Consider the following 22038-nt stretch of genomic DNA (forward strand, 5'->3'; position numbering starts at 1 on the left):
GTCTAGTCTATAGTCTAGTCTATAGTCTAGTCTATAGTCTAGTCTATAGTATAGTCTATAGTCTAGTCTATAGTCTAGTCTATAGTCTAATCTATAGTCTAGTCTATAATCTACTCTATAGTCTAGTCTATAATCTACTCTATAGTCTAGTCTATAATCTAGTCTATAGTCTAGTCTAGAGTATAGTCCAGTCTATAGTCTAGTCTATAGTCTAGTCTATAGTCTAGTCTATAGTCTAGTCTATAGTCTAGTATATAGTCTAGTCTATAGTCTAGTCTATAGTCGATTCTATATTCTAGTATATGGTCTAGTCTATAGTCTATTTTATAATCTAGTCTATAGTTTAGTCAATAGTCTAGTCTATAATATAGTCTATTATCTAGGCTAAAGACTAGACTATAATGTAATTTATAGTATATTATATAGTCTAGTCTATATACTAGTATATGGTCTAGTTTTTAGTATAATCAATAGTCTAGTCTATAATCGAGTCTATAGTCTTATCTATAGTACAGTCTATAGTCTCGTATGCAGTCTAGTCTATAATCTAGTCTATAGTCTAATCTATAATACAGTCTTTAATCCGGGCTATAGTCTAGTCTGTAGTCTAGTCTATGATCTAGTCTAAAGTCTAGTCTATGATCTAGTCTGAAGTCTAGTCTTGTTTATAGTTTAGTCTATAGTACAGTTTAGTTTATTTTTTTGTTTTTAATTTTGAATTTATTTACTATATGTTAAGTCCCTTAGCCCCACCTCTAGGGATTTTCAAAAAATTAGTGTTTATTGATTTAATGAGGTCGTTTTTTAGAAATTTGGCATAAAGAAATTAATTTTCGATTAAAGATTACTGGGTACTTAAATAAATCTAATGAAGATAATTGAAAACAGGTGGTAAGTGAAATTATCACCCTAATTTACCTCTAATAAGAAATAATTGATAACTAAGTAAAAAGGGTAAACAAAATTAAGTACAATAGAATTAGAAAAAATCCTCTGAAAAAAACATTCTTAATGAGTTTAATAAACTGAGAATAGGTGCACATTTTTAAAAGCCTATATAAATACATGGGGCACAAAGATTTCTTCGTCAGTAACGCTGTAAGCAAGCATGATTTGTAATCAAAAAGTTATAGTTCAGATACTTCTTACTTTCCTTAGCTATTGTCAAGCCATGGCCCCCAAAGAATTTGTTTTACAGCAACAAGTTTTAATATTAATGGATCTTATGGTGGAACTACATAAACATCACAATTTCGATAATGTTATAATCTATCGTACACCAGGTTCTTTTTATGAACCGCCCGTAAAAAAGGGTCTAATGCTGGCAACTCGAAATCAAGGAGAATCTTGGCATGTTGAGTTAATACGTAAAAGTTTGGGTAACTTATTGGCTCGTCACGTATCTGAAGAGTTGAGAAAACCTGTAATGATTTTCACCATTGCCCCCTGGAAATATGTTAACAATACGGAGGCCATACCTAATCTGGGCTCAATTTTAACTAATAAAAATCTGGCTGTAGTTATACTTAATGATATTTTTGATACAGAACTAAAAGAATTCGTATCTCTATCTCTGGGCGCCAGTTTAGAGACGAAAATCGTATTCCTTGCAATAGGCCATGAACTGACCGATATTTTCACCATAGTACGTGTTGAGAAAATGAGAAGATTTTTTCGTTGGTGTTGGTCGAAAAATTTACTTAATGTTATACTTCTATTCCAAAGGGATCATATAGATCGAAGTTTAGAGGAATTAAAATTGGAAGTTTATACATATACACCATTTCCGAGGCCCATTAAAATGATACAGCTAACGCAAAAACCTCCTAGAGAATACTTTCGCGAACGTATTTCAAATTTGTGGGGTTATAGATTTCGGACACCTGTATTTGAGGATAAACCTTTAGTTTTTAAGGTAAGTTGCCAAAAAAAAAAGGAACTTATAATGATGACATAATGACAGTTTATTTTCAGTCAAAGGATCTTTTTACCGGAGCAGATACCGTTACCGGCATAACTGGTCTCATCTACAGGGAATATACCAAGTACATTAATGCCACTTATAGGGAATTGAAAAATGTTAATTTCAACGGTTCCTGGATTGCTGTCATGGGCTATATTAACGATTTGCTGAATGCCCGCAAAATAGACATTTCTATACATCCCCTAACCGCCCTAAAGCCCAATCATTTCTTTAACAGTTATCCCATTACAAATACCAACTGTTGTGTGGTGGTTCCAGTAAAACCGGAAATATTTCCCGCTCTCTATTTACCTCTAACGTTGAGCGTGAAAATGTGGTCCATGCTATTGGTGTTATTTTTAACTTTTCAATTATCCTATATGTTTGTTAATCATGATAATTATGGTGATGTAAGAACCTGGTTGGCTTTTTCTACCACCTTAAAGGGACTGCTCAGCATGCCTCTGGGTAATATGGGTCATTTTAAAACTATAACTCGCAACAGCATAGCCTGTCGTAGAAAAATATTTCTGCACATGTTACTCTTACTTTCAGGCATGATTTATGGTCAAACCCATATAGCCGCCCTAACTTCTTTCCTAAGCAGTACTTTATTTCCTCAGCAAATTGAATCGCTAGAGGATTTAAGAAAATCCAATATTTCCATAATGCTGCTCGATTATATACATGATACCTTCAATTATTTAGATTTAATACCCGATAACTTTAGCAGTCATATAATTATCAGTGATCCCGATACAGTTTCCTATCATCTAAATCATTTAAACACTTCGTATGCCTATACTGTGTTCAAGGATGAATGGCGTGTTATACAACGTCTACAAATGAATCTATGGAAACCACGTTTTCGTATTGTATCCAAGCTATGTATACCCAATGTTTATATGACTTTACCCATGCAATTTAATTCACCTTTTTATCATTCGCTTATGCGATTTATATTGCGTGTACAGACCACGGGCCTGGAGGTTAAATGGAGCGATATGATTTTTTTGCAAATACAAAAAGCAACTGGTTTAAATACTACTTTGATGGAAAATCTTGAACATCCGGTACCGTTGACATTGGTTCATTTTATGTATATTTTTTATATTTATACCGGAGGTATGTTGATGGCAATTGTTGTGTTTTTATTGGAAGTTGTATGGAAAAAGAAACTGTGGAGGAGATTGAAGAAGTAGAGTATTTTGTGATAATAAATGAAAAGGATTATAGTCTGGATTTAAGTCTGGTCTATAGTCTGGTTTATAGAATGGACTATAGTTAAGTCTATAGCATGGGCTATAGTTTAGTCTATAGTCTGGGCTATAGTATAACCTATAGTTATATAGTTGGACTATAATATAGTCTATAGTCTGGACTATAGTTTAGTCTAAAGTCTGAACTATAGTTTAGTCTATAGGCTGGACAATAGTTTAGTCTATAGCCTGGTCTTTAGTTTACTCTATACTCTTGACTATAGTTTAGTCTATAATTGGACTATAGTTTAGTCTACAGTCTGGACTACAGTTTAGTCTATAGCCTGGACTACAGTTTAGATTATAGCCTGGACTATAGTTGGACTATAGCTTAGTCTATAGTTGGACTATAGTTTAGTCCACAGTCTGGACTACAGTTTAGTCTATAGCCTGGACTACAGTTTAGTTTATAGCCTGGATTTTAGTTTAGTCTGTAGTCTGTACTATAGTTTAGACTATAGTCTGGATTATAATTTAGTTTATAGTTGGTCTATAGTTTAGTCTAGACTAAACTATATATAGTCTAAAGTTGGACTGTGGTTCACTCTATAGTCTTGACTACTGTTTACACTTTTCACAGTTTAGTCTATAGCGTGGATTTCAGTTTAGACTATAGTCTGGATTATAGTTTAGTTTATAGTTAGTCTATAGTTTAGTCTATATATACTTAGTTTAGTCTAAAGTTGGACTTTAGTTCACTCTATAGTCTTGACTATTGTTCACACTTTATTATGAACTGTATTTCGGTCTATAGTTAGGCTATAGTTTAGAATATAGTCTTACTATAGTGTAGTCTATATTCTGGTCTATAATCTGGTCTATAGTCTGGTCTATAGTCTGGACTATAGTCTATAGTTGGACTATAATTGGACTATAGTTGAGTCAATAGTTGGACTATAGTTTAGTCTATAGTTTGGACTATAGTTTATTCTATAGTCTGGTCTATGGTTTAGTCTATAGGCTGGACTATAGTTTGGTCTATAATCTATACTATAGTTTAGTCTATAGCCTGGAATATAGTTTTGTCTATAATCTGGACTATAGTTGGACTATAGTTTGGACTATTTTTAGTCTATAGTCTGGTCTATAGATTATTCTATAGTTTTGGCTACAGTCTGGTCTATAGTTTAGTCTATAGTCTGGACTATAGTTTAGTCTATAGTCTGGACTATAATTGGACTATATTTTGGACTATTTTTTAGTCTATAGTCTGGTCTTTAGATTAATCTATAGTTTAGTATTTAGTCTGGTCTATAGTTTAGTCTATAGTCTGTTTTATAGTTTAGTCTGTAGTTTAGTCTATAGTCTGGACTATAGTTTAGTCTATATTCTGGACTATAGTTTAGTATATAGTCTGGACTATAGTTTAGTCTATAGTCTGGACTATAGTTTAGTCTATAGTCTGTACTATAGTTTAGTCTATAGTCTGGACTATAGTTTTGTCTATAGTCTGGACTGTAGAGTAGTCTATAGTCTGGACTGTAGAGTAGTCTATAGTCTGGACTGTAGAGTAGTCTATAGTCTGGACAAAAGAGTAGTATGGTATGGACTATAGTTTAATCTAAAGTCTGGACTATAATTTAGTCTATAGTCTGGACTATAGAGTAGTCTATAGTTTAGTCTATAGTCTGGACTATAGTTTAATCTTTAGATGGTATAAAGTTTTGTCTTTAGTTTGGACTATTTTTTAGTCTATAGTCTGGTCTATAGATTAATCTATAGTTTCGTCTATAGTCTGGACTATAGTTTAGTCTATAGTTTGGACTATGGATTAATCTATAGTATGCACTATAGATTAGTCTATAGTCTGGACTATAGTTTACTATATAGTTGTAATATAGTATAGTCTAGAGTTGCGCTATAGTTAGGTCTATAGTCTGGACCGTAGTTGAATCTATAGCTGTACTTTAGTTTTGTCTATAGTCTGGACTATAGGTTAGTCTATAATTGGACTATAGTTTGTACTATTGTTTAGTCTATAGTCTGGTCTATATATTAGTCTATAGTTTAGTCTATAGTGTGGACTATATTTAGTTTAGTCTATAGTTTGTTCTATAGTCCTGAATGTATTTCAGTCTATAGTTGGAATAAAGTTAAGTCTATAGTCTGACTGGTCTGTTATCAAATTTAAAACACAAAAACTTCTAACTTTCTTTACGTTGCACCCATTTAATACACTGAAAGAAAAATCCGTTATTTTTTGTAATATTTTTTATTATATAATTTGTAGATACAGATTTATTTATAATATTTTTTTCTCTCTTTTGTTTTATATAATTATAATGTATATACAGATTGACATATAGCTTTTGTTTTATTTAAATATATACTTTAGATTTTTTTCCATTACATAAGTGTATAAATTATTATGTTAAACAATTTATTTAAATTTTTGTTGATAATTTTTTCTATATAAATATAATTTAAAGTTAAAAAAATAAAACACAAAAAAAAACAAGTTTAGCTTTTAAGCTGATGATGTGTTTTATATATAGGTTTGTTTTTTTTTAATAATTTTGTTGCAATAATTAATAATAAATTTTTTTGTTTTGTTACTTAATTGAACTAAATTAGAGAGTTAAAAACATTAGACTAATTAACAAAATGGTGGAATGTTGTTGTTAGAAAAAATAAACCACCAAAATAGTAATTAAATTTAATAAAATTTTACAGGTTTAACCTCTAAAAGGAGTTTTTTTTTTGGGGGGGGGGGGGGGGGGGGGGGGGGGGGGGGGGGGGGGGGGGGGGTTAGTGGTCTGGGGTTGTGTAAGTGAGTTAGGATAAAACAGTTTAAGTTTTGCTTTAACTAATTCTGGGAAGGAGCAGGGTTGTTAAATGATTTGTAAAGAAATGTATATGTTCTCTCCTTAACAGCAGATTTGCACACTATTGTGAATGATAGTTTTTAAAATTGTTAAGGTTTTATCTTAATTTGTGGAATTATGCTTTAATGTTGTTCTTAACTCAAATCTTCCAAGTCAAGACTCTATTGTGATTGAAATTTTACTATTGTGATTGAAATTTTATTAATGATTTTGGAAATCTTTAAAATTTTCAATAAATTTTATCCAAAATTTTTGGAAAAGCTCGAGTTTTGTAGATATTTTAGTGTTGAATTTTGTTTCCACAAAATTCTTTATAGAATCCATTGTGAATGAATATCACATTTATGTTTATAACACAAAGATTTTTCAAAATCTTCTATAACATTAAGAAAGACTTTTAGTTAAAGGAATTTAACACTCCTCTAGTTATTCACTTAACCAGAGTTCTTTAAAATGTTTGTATTTAATGCTCTATTGTGACTGAAAGTTTAGGTTTTAAGATAACTTTCATACAAACGTATTTCACTTGCGGCAATGAGATTTACTACCTCCTGCAGTTCTCTAAATGAAAGTCCACCGAAATCTTGGTAAAAATGTTGTTATTGTGATTGTTTTTAACAATTGTGATTGAAATTTTCATTACGCTAAAGGAAACTTGAACAATATTTTAAACAAAATTGCTCTTGGAGCAATAATTTTTACTTTTTTGTAGATTTTTTAGGAATAATCCTTACACACTCACAAAAGAATGATCTATTGTGATTGATAGTATCATTAAGCTGAAGGAAGCTTTAAAATGTCTTACGAAATTAATAAATTTCCTTACAGTTAATAATTTGACTTTCACTTTAGGTTCTTCAAGTGAATGTTCACAAAAATCTTTCTTTATAAAGCTCTATTGTGATTGAAATTTCTGGTTTTGAAAAAAATTTTCATAATGCTTAAAGAGTATTAGAAAATCTTCTATAAAATTTAAGAATTCTATGATTTGACTTAATGCGGCACGTCGCTAAGTGAGAGTCCCCACATCACTTTGTAAGAGAAAGCTCTATTGTGATTGAATTTCACAATTTTGAGAGAAATTTAAAGTACAGCTAAAGAAATTTTAAATTCTACAATAATTTTTATGTTTACTGCCTTCTATTGTTCGCTGAGCGAGAGATCATCGCCGCCATCACCATTGTGATTGAATTTAACAATTGTGAATAAAATATTACTTTTGCTTAAAAAAAAAACTTTGAAAATCTTTTAAAAATAATAAAGCAAATCTTTCGAAACATTCGATTGACTTGTTCGTAAAAGAAAGTCAAGAAAAGACTTTGAGAGACCATCACCATTGTGATTGAATTTAACAATTGTAAATAAATTTGAAGAAACTTTAAAAATCTTTTAAAAACAAATCTTTTAAAACATTCAATATAACTTTTTCTCTAAGAGAAGATCAAGAAAAGACTTTGAGAGACCATCACCATTGTGATTGAATTTGACTATTGTAAATAAAACGTTACTTATACTTAAAGAAACTTTGAAAATCTTTTAAAAACAATAAAGCAGATCTCTAGAAACTTTCGATTAACTCGCTTTCTAAGAGAAAGTCATCATCACCATTGTGATTGAATTTGACAATTGTGAATTAAATTTTACTTATGCTTAAAAAAAAACTTTGAAAATCTTTTAAAAACATTAAAGCAAATCTTTCAAAACATTCGATTGACTTGTTCTGTAAGAGAAAGTCAAGAAAAAACTTTAAGAGACCATCACCATTGTGATTGAATTTAACAATTGTGAATAAAATTAGACTTATTCTTTAAGAAACTTTGAAAATTTTGTAAAAATATTAAAGCTAATCTTTCAAAACATTCGATTGACTTGTACTCTAAAAGAAAGTCAAGAAAAGACTTTAAAGAATAATCTATTGTGATTGAATTATCGCAAATTTTTCTCTGATTTCTTTACAAATTTCATAACAACAACTAGAAAAGTAAAATAACCTGCTTTTATTTCATTAACTCTATATTAATAAAACCTTTTACATTAACAAAGCATTTTAGGGATGACCATAGAGCATTTCCGAACCGGGTGGTATGGTATTAGGATCTACAGTGGAGGTGAAATAATTGGCAGGGCTATTAAATGCTTCCGTATGATTAAGATTTTGTGAAGCTGTAGCTTGTGTAGAGGATGACTGTTGAGCCATTTGTTGCTGTTGCTGCTGCTGCTGTTGTTGTTGCTGATATTGCAGCTGTAATTGTCGTAAGTTTTGTTGATGCTGCTCTACACTCACCAAAGTAGGAGCACTAATGGAGGCATTCGTTTGTTGCAGCGTTAAATTATAGGGATTTTGCACATATTCCTGATAGATATCATTGCCAGTTTGAGGCTGTTGCACAGACTGCACATAGACAGGAGCAAAACTTTGTACAATGGCAGTTGGTGGCTGCTTATGTAGCGAGGGATACTCATTACCGGCCAATAAATGAGAAAGTGGCACATTAGCCGATGTATTGGCTGCTGACGATGATGTTGTGGGTGGAGGTCTATAATCTTCAGCACTTTCTGCTATGGTCGAAACTTCATCACCACTTAAGATGGATGTATTGAATGTACTGGTATTTGTGGCTTCTTTACTAGTGTTCAACGAATCATTGGCCATTTTTTTCATCTGTTGCATTATGGTCTGATGTTGTTGATAGTTTTGATAATATTGATTGTATTGCTGTTGCAGTAATTGGCGCATACTCTCCTGTTTCTGATGAGTTTCATTTGATGTTTGCGCTTCGCAAGAGTCCACGGAATGAGTTGATTGTTGCTGATAACTTTCATGTGAGTTGGCTGTTGCGGTTGGTACTAGTGGTGGTGGTGTCTCAAATAGTTCTATGGAATATGAATTACAACCTGTTGTTGCTTCTGTCATTGTTGAACTCAATGGCATGCTATTAAGACCGGTAGGAACATTAGTTGTTGCTGCTGCAGCGCTTGCTTGATTTGTCATCTGTTCATTGGTCATTGTGCTAACAGCTTCGTTAGCTGTTAGCTGATGTATAGGTGAAGTTGTATTGGTAGTTAGCGTAGCTTCAGGTTCTATAGTTTGTGTTAGTAAAATATCACTAGTAGAGGGTTTATCATCCGAAGTTGTTGGGGACATTAAAGGAACCTGCTGCTGTTGTGGCACTAACATGGGCATGGGTATCATATTAGTATTAGATGGTGGTAACTTTTTGATTGAAGAAAAAAAAACAAAAAAAAATAATCCTTTTAAGAAAAAAAAACAAAAAAAAAACTTAATTTCATTGCGTTCTTACTTGTCCCAATATAAAGGCTGGCTTTTGTAAAGCCTCTGCTTGGGGAGGCTGTAATATAATGCTATGACGTGGTGATTCTACAGGTGACATTAATAAAGGTGATTGTTGTTGTTGTTGCTGAATTTGTATAGGAGCCGTTTGCTGTTGTATTAAAGCTTGTGATTGTGGTACTATGGCCACTGTTGGTATTCTATTCAGATCATTATTTATATTTGTTGTTGTTGTTGATGTTGATGTCTGTTGTTGTTGCTGCTGTTGCTGATTCATAACATGAGCTCGATTTCCTTTAAAATGTTGGTTTTTTTTTGTTAATAAATTTATAAGTTTTTAATGTCTTGTTGTAAGTGTTAAGTTAAGCTTACACTAGTTTTAAGTTTGTAGATGAGTTTGTTAGGTGATTGTTGCAATTTTATGAAAATGTTGTTTGTTGTGTGAGATTTGAAGGGGAGGAATGAAATTTAAAATAAAAAAAGGTGACGGGTTCAGTTTTTTTTAGGAAATTTTTTATAGTTTTTTTTTTTGTATTTTTGTAAAATAAACATAAAAAAACACTTTACCGATAAAAATTATAAAAAAAGCGAAAACTTTATGTTTACATAATGCATATTAGTACATTATAATCGCATTATAATGAATTTATCTACATTATAATCACATTATAATGTATTCATATTTATTATAATTCCATTATAATTTAGTTATATACATTATAATCCCATTATAATGTATTTATATACATTATAATCGCATTATAATGTATGTATATACATTATAATCGCATTATAATGAATTTATATGCATTATAATCGCATTATAATGTATTTATATACATTATAATTGCATTTTAATGTATGAACCTACATTATAGTCACATTATAATGTATTCATATACATTATAATCGCATTATAATGGATTTATATACATTATAATCACATTATAATGTATTTATGTACATTATAATCGCATTATAATGTATTCATATACATTATAATCTTATTATAATGTATTCATAAACATTATAATCGCATTATAATGTACATAACTACATTATAATGGATTTATATACATTATAATCACATTATAATGTATTTACATACATTATAATCGCATTATAATCAACTTCAATGTATTATAATGGCAATATAATGTATTTGTATTCATTGTAATCCCATTATAATGTATTCACAGACATTATAATCACATTATAATGTATTTCTATTCATTATAATCCCATTATAATGTACTCATATACATTATAATCGCATTATAATGTATATAACTACATTATAATCACATTATAATGTATGTATATACATTATAATCACATTATAATCAACTTCAATGTATTATAATGGCATTATAATGTATTTGCATTCATTATAATCCCATTATAATGTATTCATATACATTATAATCACATTATAATGTATTTGTATTCATTATAATCCCATTATAATGTATTTATATACATAAAATTAACATTATAATGTATATGTATTCATTATAATCCCATTATAATGTATTTATATACATAAAATTAACATTATAATGTATATGTATTCATTATAATCCCATTATAATGTACATAACTACATTATAATGACATTATAATGTATTCATATACATTATAATCGCATTATAATGGATTTATATACATTATAATCGCATTATAATGTATTTATGTACATTATAATCGCATTATAATGTATTCATATACATTATAATCACATTATAATGTATTTGTATTCATTATAATCTCATTATAATGTATTCATAAACATTATAATCGCATTATAATGTATATGACTACATTATAATGACATTATAATGTATTCACAAACATTATAGTCACATTATAATGTATTTGTATTCATTATAATCCCATTATAATGTACTCATATACATTATAATCGCATTATAATGTATATAACTACATTATAATCACATTATAATGTATTTATATACATTATAATCACATTATAATCAACTTCAATTTATTATAATGACATTATAATGTATTTGTATTCATTATAATCCCATTATAATGTATTCATATACATTATAATCCCATTATAATGTACATAACTACATTATAACGACATTATAATGTATTCATATACATTATAATCGCATTATAATGGATTTATATACATTATAATCACATTATAATGTGTTTATGTACATTATAATCGCATTATAATGTATTCATATACATTATAATCACATTATAATGTATTTTTATTCATTATAATCCCATTATAATGTATTCACAAACATTATAATCGCATTATAATGTATATCACTACATTATAATCACATTATAATGTTGTTACATACATTATAATCACATTATAATGTATTTATATACATTATAATCGCATTATAATGAATTTTCATACATTAAAATCACGTTATAATGAATATTTATACATTATTATCGCATTTAATTAAACAAAAACCACAATAAAATACTTCTTTATAAATTAAAAGAATTATTTAAAAAAAAACTAAATTCCCAGGGAAAAATTGTATTAGTTCTACAACAGATTCTAGAACACACGATTTTAGCCTGAAGTCGTTTTAGTTTAGCGATTAGGAGACAAATGATTTTTGTTTGAAATTGCCATCTTCGGAACTGGTTCTGAGGAAGCGTTCTGAAGTCGGTACTCGTTCTTTGGAATACTTCTGGTACTAGTTGTTTAATCAATGATATTTGTTTGAATTTGTCAAACTCGAAACTAGTTGCATGAAAGTTTTAGTGAACGTATAAACAAATATTCTTTTCTTTTTAGAGTTTTTCTTTGAAATTATTAAGATTAGAAGCAATTTTAAGAAACTGTTGAGAAATTTTTACTTTTGTAATGCAATCTTAAGTAAAATTTAATAAAAATCCTTCGCATCTCTAATTTTTTAAAATATTTTTTTGTAAGGATATAGTTCGTTAAAAGCAGCTAATTTTCCCTTCTTTCGGTACCATTCTTTTGTAGTTCAGTTGAATGCAAAAATATACATTTGAAACGCGTTTTCTATTTCGATAAAATTATGTTTATAAAAGTTTAATTTTATTGATTCCAAGAAGTTGTTTTGGAACTAGTATGCGTCACATTGAACTAGTGTAGTAGCTATGTCTCAAAGAACTAGTTCCTTAAAAACTATTTAGAAGTATTTAAAAACCACAACAATATTCTAAGGAATGGATTCTAAAAGTAATGGCGACTCTACTACTAGTTCCAAGGCTGTTGTTTGATAATCTGAAGTGGTTCTGTTTTCACTCGTTCTAGAACAAGTTCTAAAATTTTTCCTGGGTTTATAAATTAATGAAATTTTTATAAAAATAAATAAAAATACACAATATATTCAGATATTCAGAATAGTATTTATCTGTCTTTTATATTAAAAAAATTCAGTTTTAAATTTCAGTTTGTTTAATCAACTTCCCGGAAACTTTTACTTTTTTACCTTTTTCAATAATTTTCAAGCCAATTGAGTTTTAATATCATATTCTCTATTAGTTGCTATATATTGTTTAGTTTGGTCGAATATTTTCAAGACCCTTTTAAAATAACCTTTAGGATTTTTGTTTTTTTTTCAATTATGAAATAATGATAATAATGTTGTAATAAAATGTTTAAAAGAAAAATCTCTCACTTACCCTCATCTCGAAATAGTTCATCTTTAAGATTGGGTAAAAATTCTCCTATTCTCTTCCAGGTTAATTCCCACAAAGCCATATGAAGGCTGCCATCATTATTATGAAAAACTCTTACTGAATGCATAACTAGCAGCATATTTTTTAAAATTTCTTGCATTTGTTCCGACAACATATCCGAACCAACTTTCATAAATTTCTCAATATAATCTAGAATTTGTATCCAAAGTTCATTGAAAGCATTACCCAGTTCGATGAGAGGGGTTAGATGATGTAAGAAAACTTTTGACATTATGGTGGCGGTACGTATACGTGATTCTTCTAGGAGTATGGGATCTAAGAGTGTCACGGCCGGGCTATCGGGTAGTAATTCGTTGAGCAGAGGAAATAGAACCTGTTGGAAACAGGAAGCCCATTCCGTACCGGACAGTGTCTGTAGATCGTGTACGAGTAAAGCTCTTTGCTGAAGACAGGATATGGCGTAGGTTCTAACCTCACGACGTCTGTCCATGGCCAAACGGGCTATGCCCTGTAAAAGAGGACACCATCCCTGAGCCCATAAAGCGGAGCACTGAGGTACAGCACAACCTTCTTCGGCCCACCAGCGGAAGATCTGAGCAGTGCGCGTATACAAAGTGTACATAAGATCTAGCAATTGTATGGATAAGGTCTCATAACGTTGAGCCAAATCATCATCGTTTTCTTCTCCTATATCACCACTATTTTCCAAATGTCCATGACTATCATGGCTGTGGTGTTTGGTGCGTTCATTGACACCAGCATTACGTTTGTTGGCCGTACGTTTCTTTTGATTTTGTCCACCCGCTAATAAGGATGCCTCAAATTTACGTCTTTGACGTATGCCACCATCACGACAGGCCTCCACAAAAGTGCGTATACAACGTACACAACTCTCAAAGTTGTAGGGTGTTATATGAGCCACATTGCGTACGATAAAGGCCAAAGAGTCCCAACATTTGAATAAAGCAAAAGGCATATGATCCATTAACTTGCAATTGTAGACAAGATTAGATAAAGTGGGAGCTCCTGCCAGGGATTCGGGAGGTGACTGTGGCCGTGAAGCAGTCGCTGTTAAGTCGGTATCTTTATTAACCAAAATCCAATTCTCAGCCGTGGGACTAGAGGGAAAGGGACTGCTGGTATTGGAATTTTGTTGCTGTTGTCCTGTTTGCTGAGTCTGTTGAGTTCTTGTAGCTTGCTTGCCGGCCAATTCTGAGTCTGATATATAACCTCTATCGGGTAGACCGGAATCTTCCTCACTACTTAAAGCCCCATCCGATTTGGCTGTCATACCATTGGGTTGCGGCAGTGAAGCATCTTCATATTCTGGTGGCTCGGCGCCAGCACCTACACATTCCAAAATTGTAAAAACTATTTGCCAATCCTGTTCGGAATGTATATTTTGAGCCGAGGTCTTAAGTAATTCATACATGCCAATGGAAATCTGTTTGGAAATGCGCAAGATGACACTAGGCTTTAACATTAGCAGCATTTTAAGGGATTTCAATACCACCGGACACAATTCTTCATTGCGCATTAGATAAATGGCCAACTTAAGCATGGCTACTATACAACGATTGAGTAAATAATCATAACCACAAGAGGCACTGCCCATTAATAGCAAATACATTTGATCTCTAACAGCCGGCCACAAGGGTATCATGCGATCTCTATTATAAATAACAATTTTCACCAAAAACTCCATCCAAAAGACCACAATATCCTCCGAATAAGGCATGCCTATAGATTTATGAGCATTAGGTGCCTTAACGGAACCCAATACCTGTTTCAATAACTCTTGCAATGATTCCAATTGTACAAATTTCGATTCCTGAATCATTTGATCCAATTGACATTCCTTAATGCATTTCTTTCCAATCTTAATAAATTCCTGTTCCTCATAGGATGGTTCTCTTTGACCCTCGGACGAGAGGTAGGAGTAAAGACTGGAGAATAAACCAGATTCTTGCTTTTGACTAGGTTTCTCCAGAACCAATTGAGCCTTGCCAGAAGGTTCACAAAAATCTTCAACTTCCATTAAAGATTTGGGTAATAATTTCAAACGGAATAACTGTAGATAAATATCCAAGATATGGCGCCAGCCATCTCTTAAAGAATCACCATAATCATGGACCAAAGCGAATACCGTACGCATGGCTGCTTGAGCTTTGGGATTTAAACCAAAATTAACCGCTTGTACTATTTCGTTTAAGGCCGGATTGGGGGCCTCTTGCTGGGCACTGCTTAAAATGGTGGTAAACTTGCACAAGGTCAAAATCAAGGCATCAAAATCCTCATAAAGATTATAGAAAGCCGATATGCCCGCACATTTGGTAAAACCTAAAAAATATTAAAAAAAAAATTAAAGAAATTTCGAAAATTTCAATCCTATTTTTATCAAATTACCAGCCAAAGTTCTTTGATAACCATTTTCACTGCTTTTATCAAACATAAAACTTAAAGAAGACAACGAAGGACCCCATATAACATTAAAGATTTCCATATCATAAGTGTTATCGTGTACATAGTTAAATGCACCATCCGAGGTGGCACCACGTCTCAATAACACTTTCCACAAGTAATTTTCACGCACCAGACCTGTCTGCTCGGCCGGCATAACTATTTCTTCGTTTCTGTCAAAAAAAAAAAAAAAAAAAAAACAAAAATAAAAAAATTAAATGTTTACAAGAACTAAGTTTGAACTTACTTAATGGCATTGAATATGGTGGCCAAGAGTTCTTGATCAAAATCACCACCACCATTGAGACCTCTTAGATTTTTTTTGAAATCCTCTTGAGTCATGGGTACATTTAAACGTTTGGCATTGGAATTATGTTGATCCATATTTAACATAATAATAGCATAGGCTACACTAAAGGCAGCATCGGTATTGGCAAAGGGTTCACCATTTTGTTTCTGCAATAAGGAGTGGAGAAATGAGATTTAATTGGAATTTCATTTAGTACATCTTATAATAGAATTATAATGCATTTTATCACATCATAAACCCATTATAATGTATTTGTATACATTATAATCCCATTATAATGTAATGTTATACATTATAATCCCATTATAATGTATTTGTATACATTATAATCCCATTATAATGTATTTGTATACATTATAATCCCATTATAATGTATTTGCATACATTATAATCCCATTATAATTTATTTGTATACATTATAATCCCATTATAATGTATTTGCATACATTATAATCCCATTATAATGTATTTGTACACATTATAATCCCATTATAATGTATTTGTAGACATTATAATCCCATTATAATGTAATTTTATACATTATAATCCCATTATAATGTATTTGCAAACATTATAATCCCATTATAACGCATTTGTATACATTATAATACCATTGTAATGTAATTTTATACATTATAATCACATTATAATGTATCTGCATACATTATTATCCCATTATAATGTATTTTTATACATTATAAACTCATTATAATGTATTTCTATACATTATAATCTCATTATAATGTATTTCTATACATTATAATCCCATTATAATGCATTCGTATACATTATAATCCCATTATAATGTATCTGCATACATTATAATCCCATTATAATGTATCTGCATACATTATAATCCCATTATAATATATCTGCATACATTATAATCCCATTATAATGTATTTCTATACATTATAATCGCATTATAATCTATTTGTATACATTATAATCCCATTATAATGTATTTGTATACATTATAATCCCATTATAATGTATTTCTATACATTATAATCGCATTATAATGTATTTCTATACATTATAATCCCATTATAATGTATTTCTATACATTATAATCGCATTATAATGTATTTGTATACATTATAATCCCATTATAATGTATTTGTATACATTATAATCCCATTATAATGTAGTTGAATACATTATAATCACATTATAATGTAATTTTATACATTATAATCACATTATAATGTATTTCTTTACATTATAATCCCATTATAATGTATTTCTATACATTATAATCCCATTATAATGTATTTGTAAACATTATAATCCAATTATAATGTAGTTGAATACATTATAATCCCATTATAATGTAATTCTATACATTATAATCATATTATAATGTATTTGTATACATTATAATCCTATTATAATGCATTTGTAGACATTATAATCCCATTATAATGTATTTGTAAACATTATAATCCTATTATAATGTATCTGTATACATTATAATCCCATTATAATGTATTTTTATACATTATAATCACATTATAATGTATTTGCATACATTATAATCCCATTATAATGTATTTCTATACATTATAATCCCATTATAATGTATCTGCATACATTATAACCCCATTATAATGTATTTGCATACATTATAATCACATTATAATGTAGTTGTATATATTATAATCTCATTATAATGTTATTTTATACATTATAATCCTATTACAATGTCATTTTATACATTATAATCCCATTATAATGTAATTTTATACATTATAATCACATTATAATGTATTTGTATACATTATAATGAGATTATAATGTAATTTTATACATTATAATCCCATTATAATGTAATTTTTTACTAATCTCATATCTTTCACTTACATGCCAATGATCTGCAAAATGTTCTAAAACCAAAAATATCAACGGAGCCTCTCCGGGCAAACGGAATGTTTCCAAATACAAACGTAGCGCCTGATCAACGCGTAAACCATTAAAATCAAATGATTCCACAAAATTCATAAGAATTTTAGAATCAACATTTTTCTTTTTCGATATATATTCACCAATCATTTTCTTATCGAGACCAGGATTTTCACGCAAAAATAAAGCCACCTCCATGGGATCAAGTTGAGGATTTAAAATACCATTCTCCTGTAAGAATTGTATACCCTTATCGGGTCTTTGATTAAAAAGTTCAGTGCCTTGAGTTAGAATACGTTTTTTGTTTTTGACATCTTTAAGATATTCACGAGTTATTGCCTTTTCGGCAGCAGTATCACCCGATAGTAAACGTATACGTGTAGATGAGTTAAGAAATTTGGAAATATTTTCGACTTTGGTGTCGTCCAAATTATTGGGATCATCGATAACAATGCCTTCTAAACCGGAATTATGACGTGAGTGTCTCATAGCTGAGGAGGGGGTATTAGGGTTTGTTGAGTCTACGGTATTGGTGTTATTAGCTGAAGAATTGGTAGTTTTGGCAGCAGCACAATTACTTTCTATACTATCCACCACCGAAATTAAAGTATCCATAGCTATTATATGGGTATTGTAGATGGCATTTGTGGCGGATAGCGTGTATTTGGACAAAAGATTGGTAATACTTTCAAACAAATCACTGCAATATAAATCACAATCATAGTTTATATAAAGCTCGGTAACAAAGCCAGGTATACGCCACAATTGTAGTAAATTATCCAAAGCCAATTCACGCATTTCATAAGGAGTCTTGGGATTATCACTGGCTATGATTTCGTTTAGTTTTCTTAAATAAAATTCCAATTGAAATTTAAGATGACCTCTCAGCGATTCGAAAAGTAAGAAACAAACTTGCAAATCGGCAGCAAAAATGGTCAAACGTTCAGAGTTCATAAGCTAAAGGAAAGAAATGAATATCAATTTAAAGTTGTATTTTAAGAATTTAAGTTTAAAATACTTACCGCAAATAGATTACGACACAAATCGTCTTTAACCAATTGCAGCAAGGAGTCATATTTGCCTATATTATCGGCTCCTACTTCAAAAGCCACTGTCAACAGGCTCAAACCCATATGCATCATGGTATCGGTGTTTTGTTTATCCAAGGGATTGCATAGTAAAATTAAGAATCTAAATAATTCTTGTATACAAGGCAAACCATAGGGCACCAAGGGTGCCATACCCTCTGAACCATCCACAGAGTTTTGTTGGGTAAAACGTACTCCTACAGAATTGATGTATTCACTACTGCCGGCCTGTGAATGAGGAGATTGAGGACGTTGTTCTAAATCCGCTTCAGTGTTGTTATTAGTAGGTGGTGAAGCTGGTTCTACCGATATCAAGGGAGTGTTAACATCACTATTAACAGTTGTAGTATCTCCCGCCACATCTGTGCTATCAGCTTGTTGTGTTAAAGCTGAGGTGGGAGTTTGGGTTATTTTCCCCTGCAAATCTACAATATTACCAGCTGGTGTAGCTGGTGTGGTGGCCAAGGGAGGTGCTTTCAAATGATTAACCGGCCCTGGTGTCTGCAGAGTGCCAGTATCCTCTCCCGGCTGTGAATGTGTAGAAATTTTACGCTGCTGCTGTTCATCCGTACCCAGTTTAGTCAAATCATTACCCTTTAAACTTTGACTACGCTTAAGATTCGTATCATTTGATGTCTGTGTTTTAAGTGTTTTTTTCCTTTGTTTTTTATCATTTTCCATGGAAGCTGCTAACATTTGAAATTTCTTCAATAAACCCGATTCACTGCGATCATCAGCGAATTGCGGCAAACGCATAAACAGCAATAGAACCATATCTTTTAAGGCCTGCTCAGCTGATCGGCGTAGCAGTTCATTGAGTCTTGGTTCGAAACAGATTTTAAAACAACTTAACATAACTTCGCAAACAGCTTCGTTCGTTAGCACTGAACCTTCAGGACTGCGCATTAGAGTGTGTAGAACTTCAACTACACGAAAGAGAGTGACACCATCCGATGACTGATCTGTGCCCATGAAACGGGCATGAGTCACAGCGTCTGCTATGTTTTCTATTATTACGGCCAGATTGGGGGATGTGGGATCTAGTTAATAGGAGGAGAGAGAATAAAAATTGTAAAAATCAGTGTAAACTTCTAGTTTAGGTTTATTTCATTTCTAGTTCAGATCTAGTTCAGTTCTAGTTCAGTTCTAGTTCAGTTCTAGTTCAGTTCTAGTTCAGTTCTAGTTCAGTTCTAGTTCAGTTCTAGTTCAGTTCTAGTTCAGTTCTAGTTCAGTACTAGTTCAGTTCTAGTTCAGTACTAGTTCAGTTCTAGTTCAGTTCTAGTTCAGTTCTAGTTCAGTTCTAGTTCAGTTCTAGTTCAGTTCTAGTTCAGTTCTAGTTCAGTTCTAGTTTAAGTGGTTTTCATGTTTACAAGCAATATCCTTGGACTTTGTTCTTATTTGACAGCAACAATTCTAATTAGCATTTTTTATAAGGAAAAGATATTCAATTCAAATAAGAAATCTTTATCTTTATGATTTCCTCTTAGAAATCTTTATTAAAATAATGCTGAGTTTCGAAATCAAGTAAGAACTAAAATATAACTTCCTTACCTATCAAACCATATGAAAGAAATTTGTTTATAGCTGATAAGGCCAAACTAGTGACCGCTCCCGTGGTCTCTTCGGTGCGAATGACCTCTAGAAAAGGGGCCAAAAAAATATTCGGATCGATTAAGCGCAAATCCTCAATGCGATTAAGCACCTGTTTAAGGTCCATAAATAATTTCATTAAACCATCTTTTTCCTCATCCTATAAAGAAACAAACATAAGAAAATATATAGTTTTTTAATTATTAATAAAATCACTAAAAACACCATATGTAAAGTTATATAGTGATAAAGTATATACAAACACGCAATATATAAGTACATAATATATACAAAGCAAGATATAAGCAAATACAAACTTACCACGTATGCGGTGGCATTCCAACGGGAGCCTCTACGCATAGCGGTCATTAAAGTGGACATTTCGCCCCGGACCACAAATATGCCATTGCCAGGCAAAGACATTTTGGCTTAAATTTACGATTTTTAACAAAAAAACCTTGATAAAATTTTCTTTTTCAATTAAAGAAAAAAAAATTAAGCACAAAAAATTCTTGAAGATGGGGTGTAGTTAGTTTCTGGGGTTTTTATTTAATTTCTTTAAATTGTTTAACTTTTTTTACAATTATTAAGTATAATTGATGAAACACTTGTTGCTTAGCGTTATTTTTTTATTAATTTACATTTTATTTTTAAGGAAATTAATTAAATTTTCATTAAAAATTACTAAACGCAACCACGAATTAATAAAAAATCAAATTTTCTTGCAGCTTGTTTTTTTCTACTGTCTGCTTCTTCTTGATCGTTGCTGTTTTTTCTTTTAATAAGTGATGACGTTTCGTTAGTGCAAAGCAAAACTGTCAAAATTTGTTTTGGCAAACTAAATTTCTAAGAAAATTAAAAAGATATGGCAGCACTACAGACACAAATATATAACATGCATGGAATTTCAGTTAAAGCTTTATATATTTTAGCACTTTTACACAAATTAAAATATTGTATAGTCTAGTCAATGACATAGTTTTGTAAATAGAATAGTTTATAGTTCAATGTTAAGTCAATAGACTAGTCTATTGTCTAGTCTATATTGTAGACTATTGTCTAGTCTACACTGTAGTCTATTGCCTAGTCTGCACTGTAGTCTTTTGTCTAGTCTAATGACTTGTTTATAGACTAGTCTATATTCTAGTCTATAGTACAGTCAATAGTCTAGTCTATAGTCTAGTCTATAGTCTAGTCTATAGTCTAGTCTATAGTCTAGTCTATAGTCTAGTCTTTAGTCTACTCTATAGTCTAGTCTATAGTCTAGTCTTTAGTCTAGTCTATAGTCTAGTCTATAGTCTAGTCTATAGTCTAGTCTATAGTCTAGTCTATAGTCTAGTCTATAGTCTAGTCTATAGTCTAGTCTATAGTCTAGTCTATAGTCTAGTCTATAGTCTAGTCTATAGTCTAGTCTATAGTCTAGTCTATAGTCTAGTCTATAGTCTAGTCTATAGTCTAGTCTATAGTCTAGTCAATAATCTAGTCAAAAGTTTAGCTTGTAGTCTAGGTTACAGTTTAGCTTGAATTCCAGTCTATAGTCTAATATACTTTATTATAATTTATAGTCTAGTCTAGGTAAAGACAAGATTATAGTCTAGTCTATAATGTTGTATATATGACTTGTATATTTGTCAAGTCCATTTTCTGATATATTTATATTTTATTGTT

The 22038-nt window shown here is 30.9% G+C and overlaps 2 protein-coding genes across 2 annotated transcripts; one reads left to right on the top strand and one right to left on the bottom strand.

Moving 5' to 3' along the window:
- Positions 1-725: 725 nt before the first annotated feature.
- Positions 726-6955, top strand: LOC111690127 (the record flags this gene model as incomplete). The annotated part of the gene is made up of 4 exons (XM_046955831.1): positions 726-796; positions 1159-1915; positions 1975-3088; positions 6876-6955. Coding segments are annotated over 4 exons (2022 nt in total), but the record flags the coding sequence as incomplete, so codon positions are not given.
- Positions 5959-21126, bottom strand: LOC111690135 (Golgi-specific brefeldin A-resistance guanine nucleotide exchange factor 1). Its single transcript, XM_023452589.2, has 9 exons — positions 20692-21126; positions 20332-20530; positions 18715-19820; positions 17654-18649; positions 15728-15936; positions 15427-15653; positions 13003-15360; positions 9350-9633; positions 5959-9261 (listed from the first exon to the last, which is right to left on the bottom strand). The coding sequence occupies exons 1-9, from the start codon at positions 20791-20793 to the stop codon at positions 8095-8097; spliced, it is 6648 nt and encodes a 2215-aa protein (XP_023308357.2). The 5' UTR covers positions 20794-21126; the 3' UTR covers positions 5959-8094.
- Positions 21127-22038: the final 912 nt, after the last annotated feature.

The sequence above is a fragment of the Lucilia cuprina genome, chromosome 6, assembly GCF_022045245.1.
Source record: "Lucilia cuprina isolate Lc7/37 chromosome 6, ASM2204524v1, whole genome shotgun sequence".
Taxonomy (NCBI): Eukaryota; Metazoa; Arthropoda; class Insecta; order Diptera; family Calliphoridae; genus Lucilia; species Lucilia cuprina.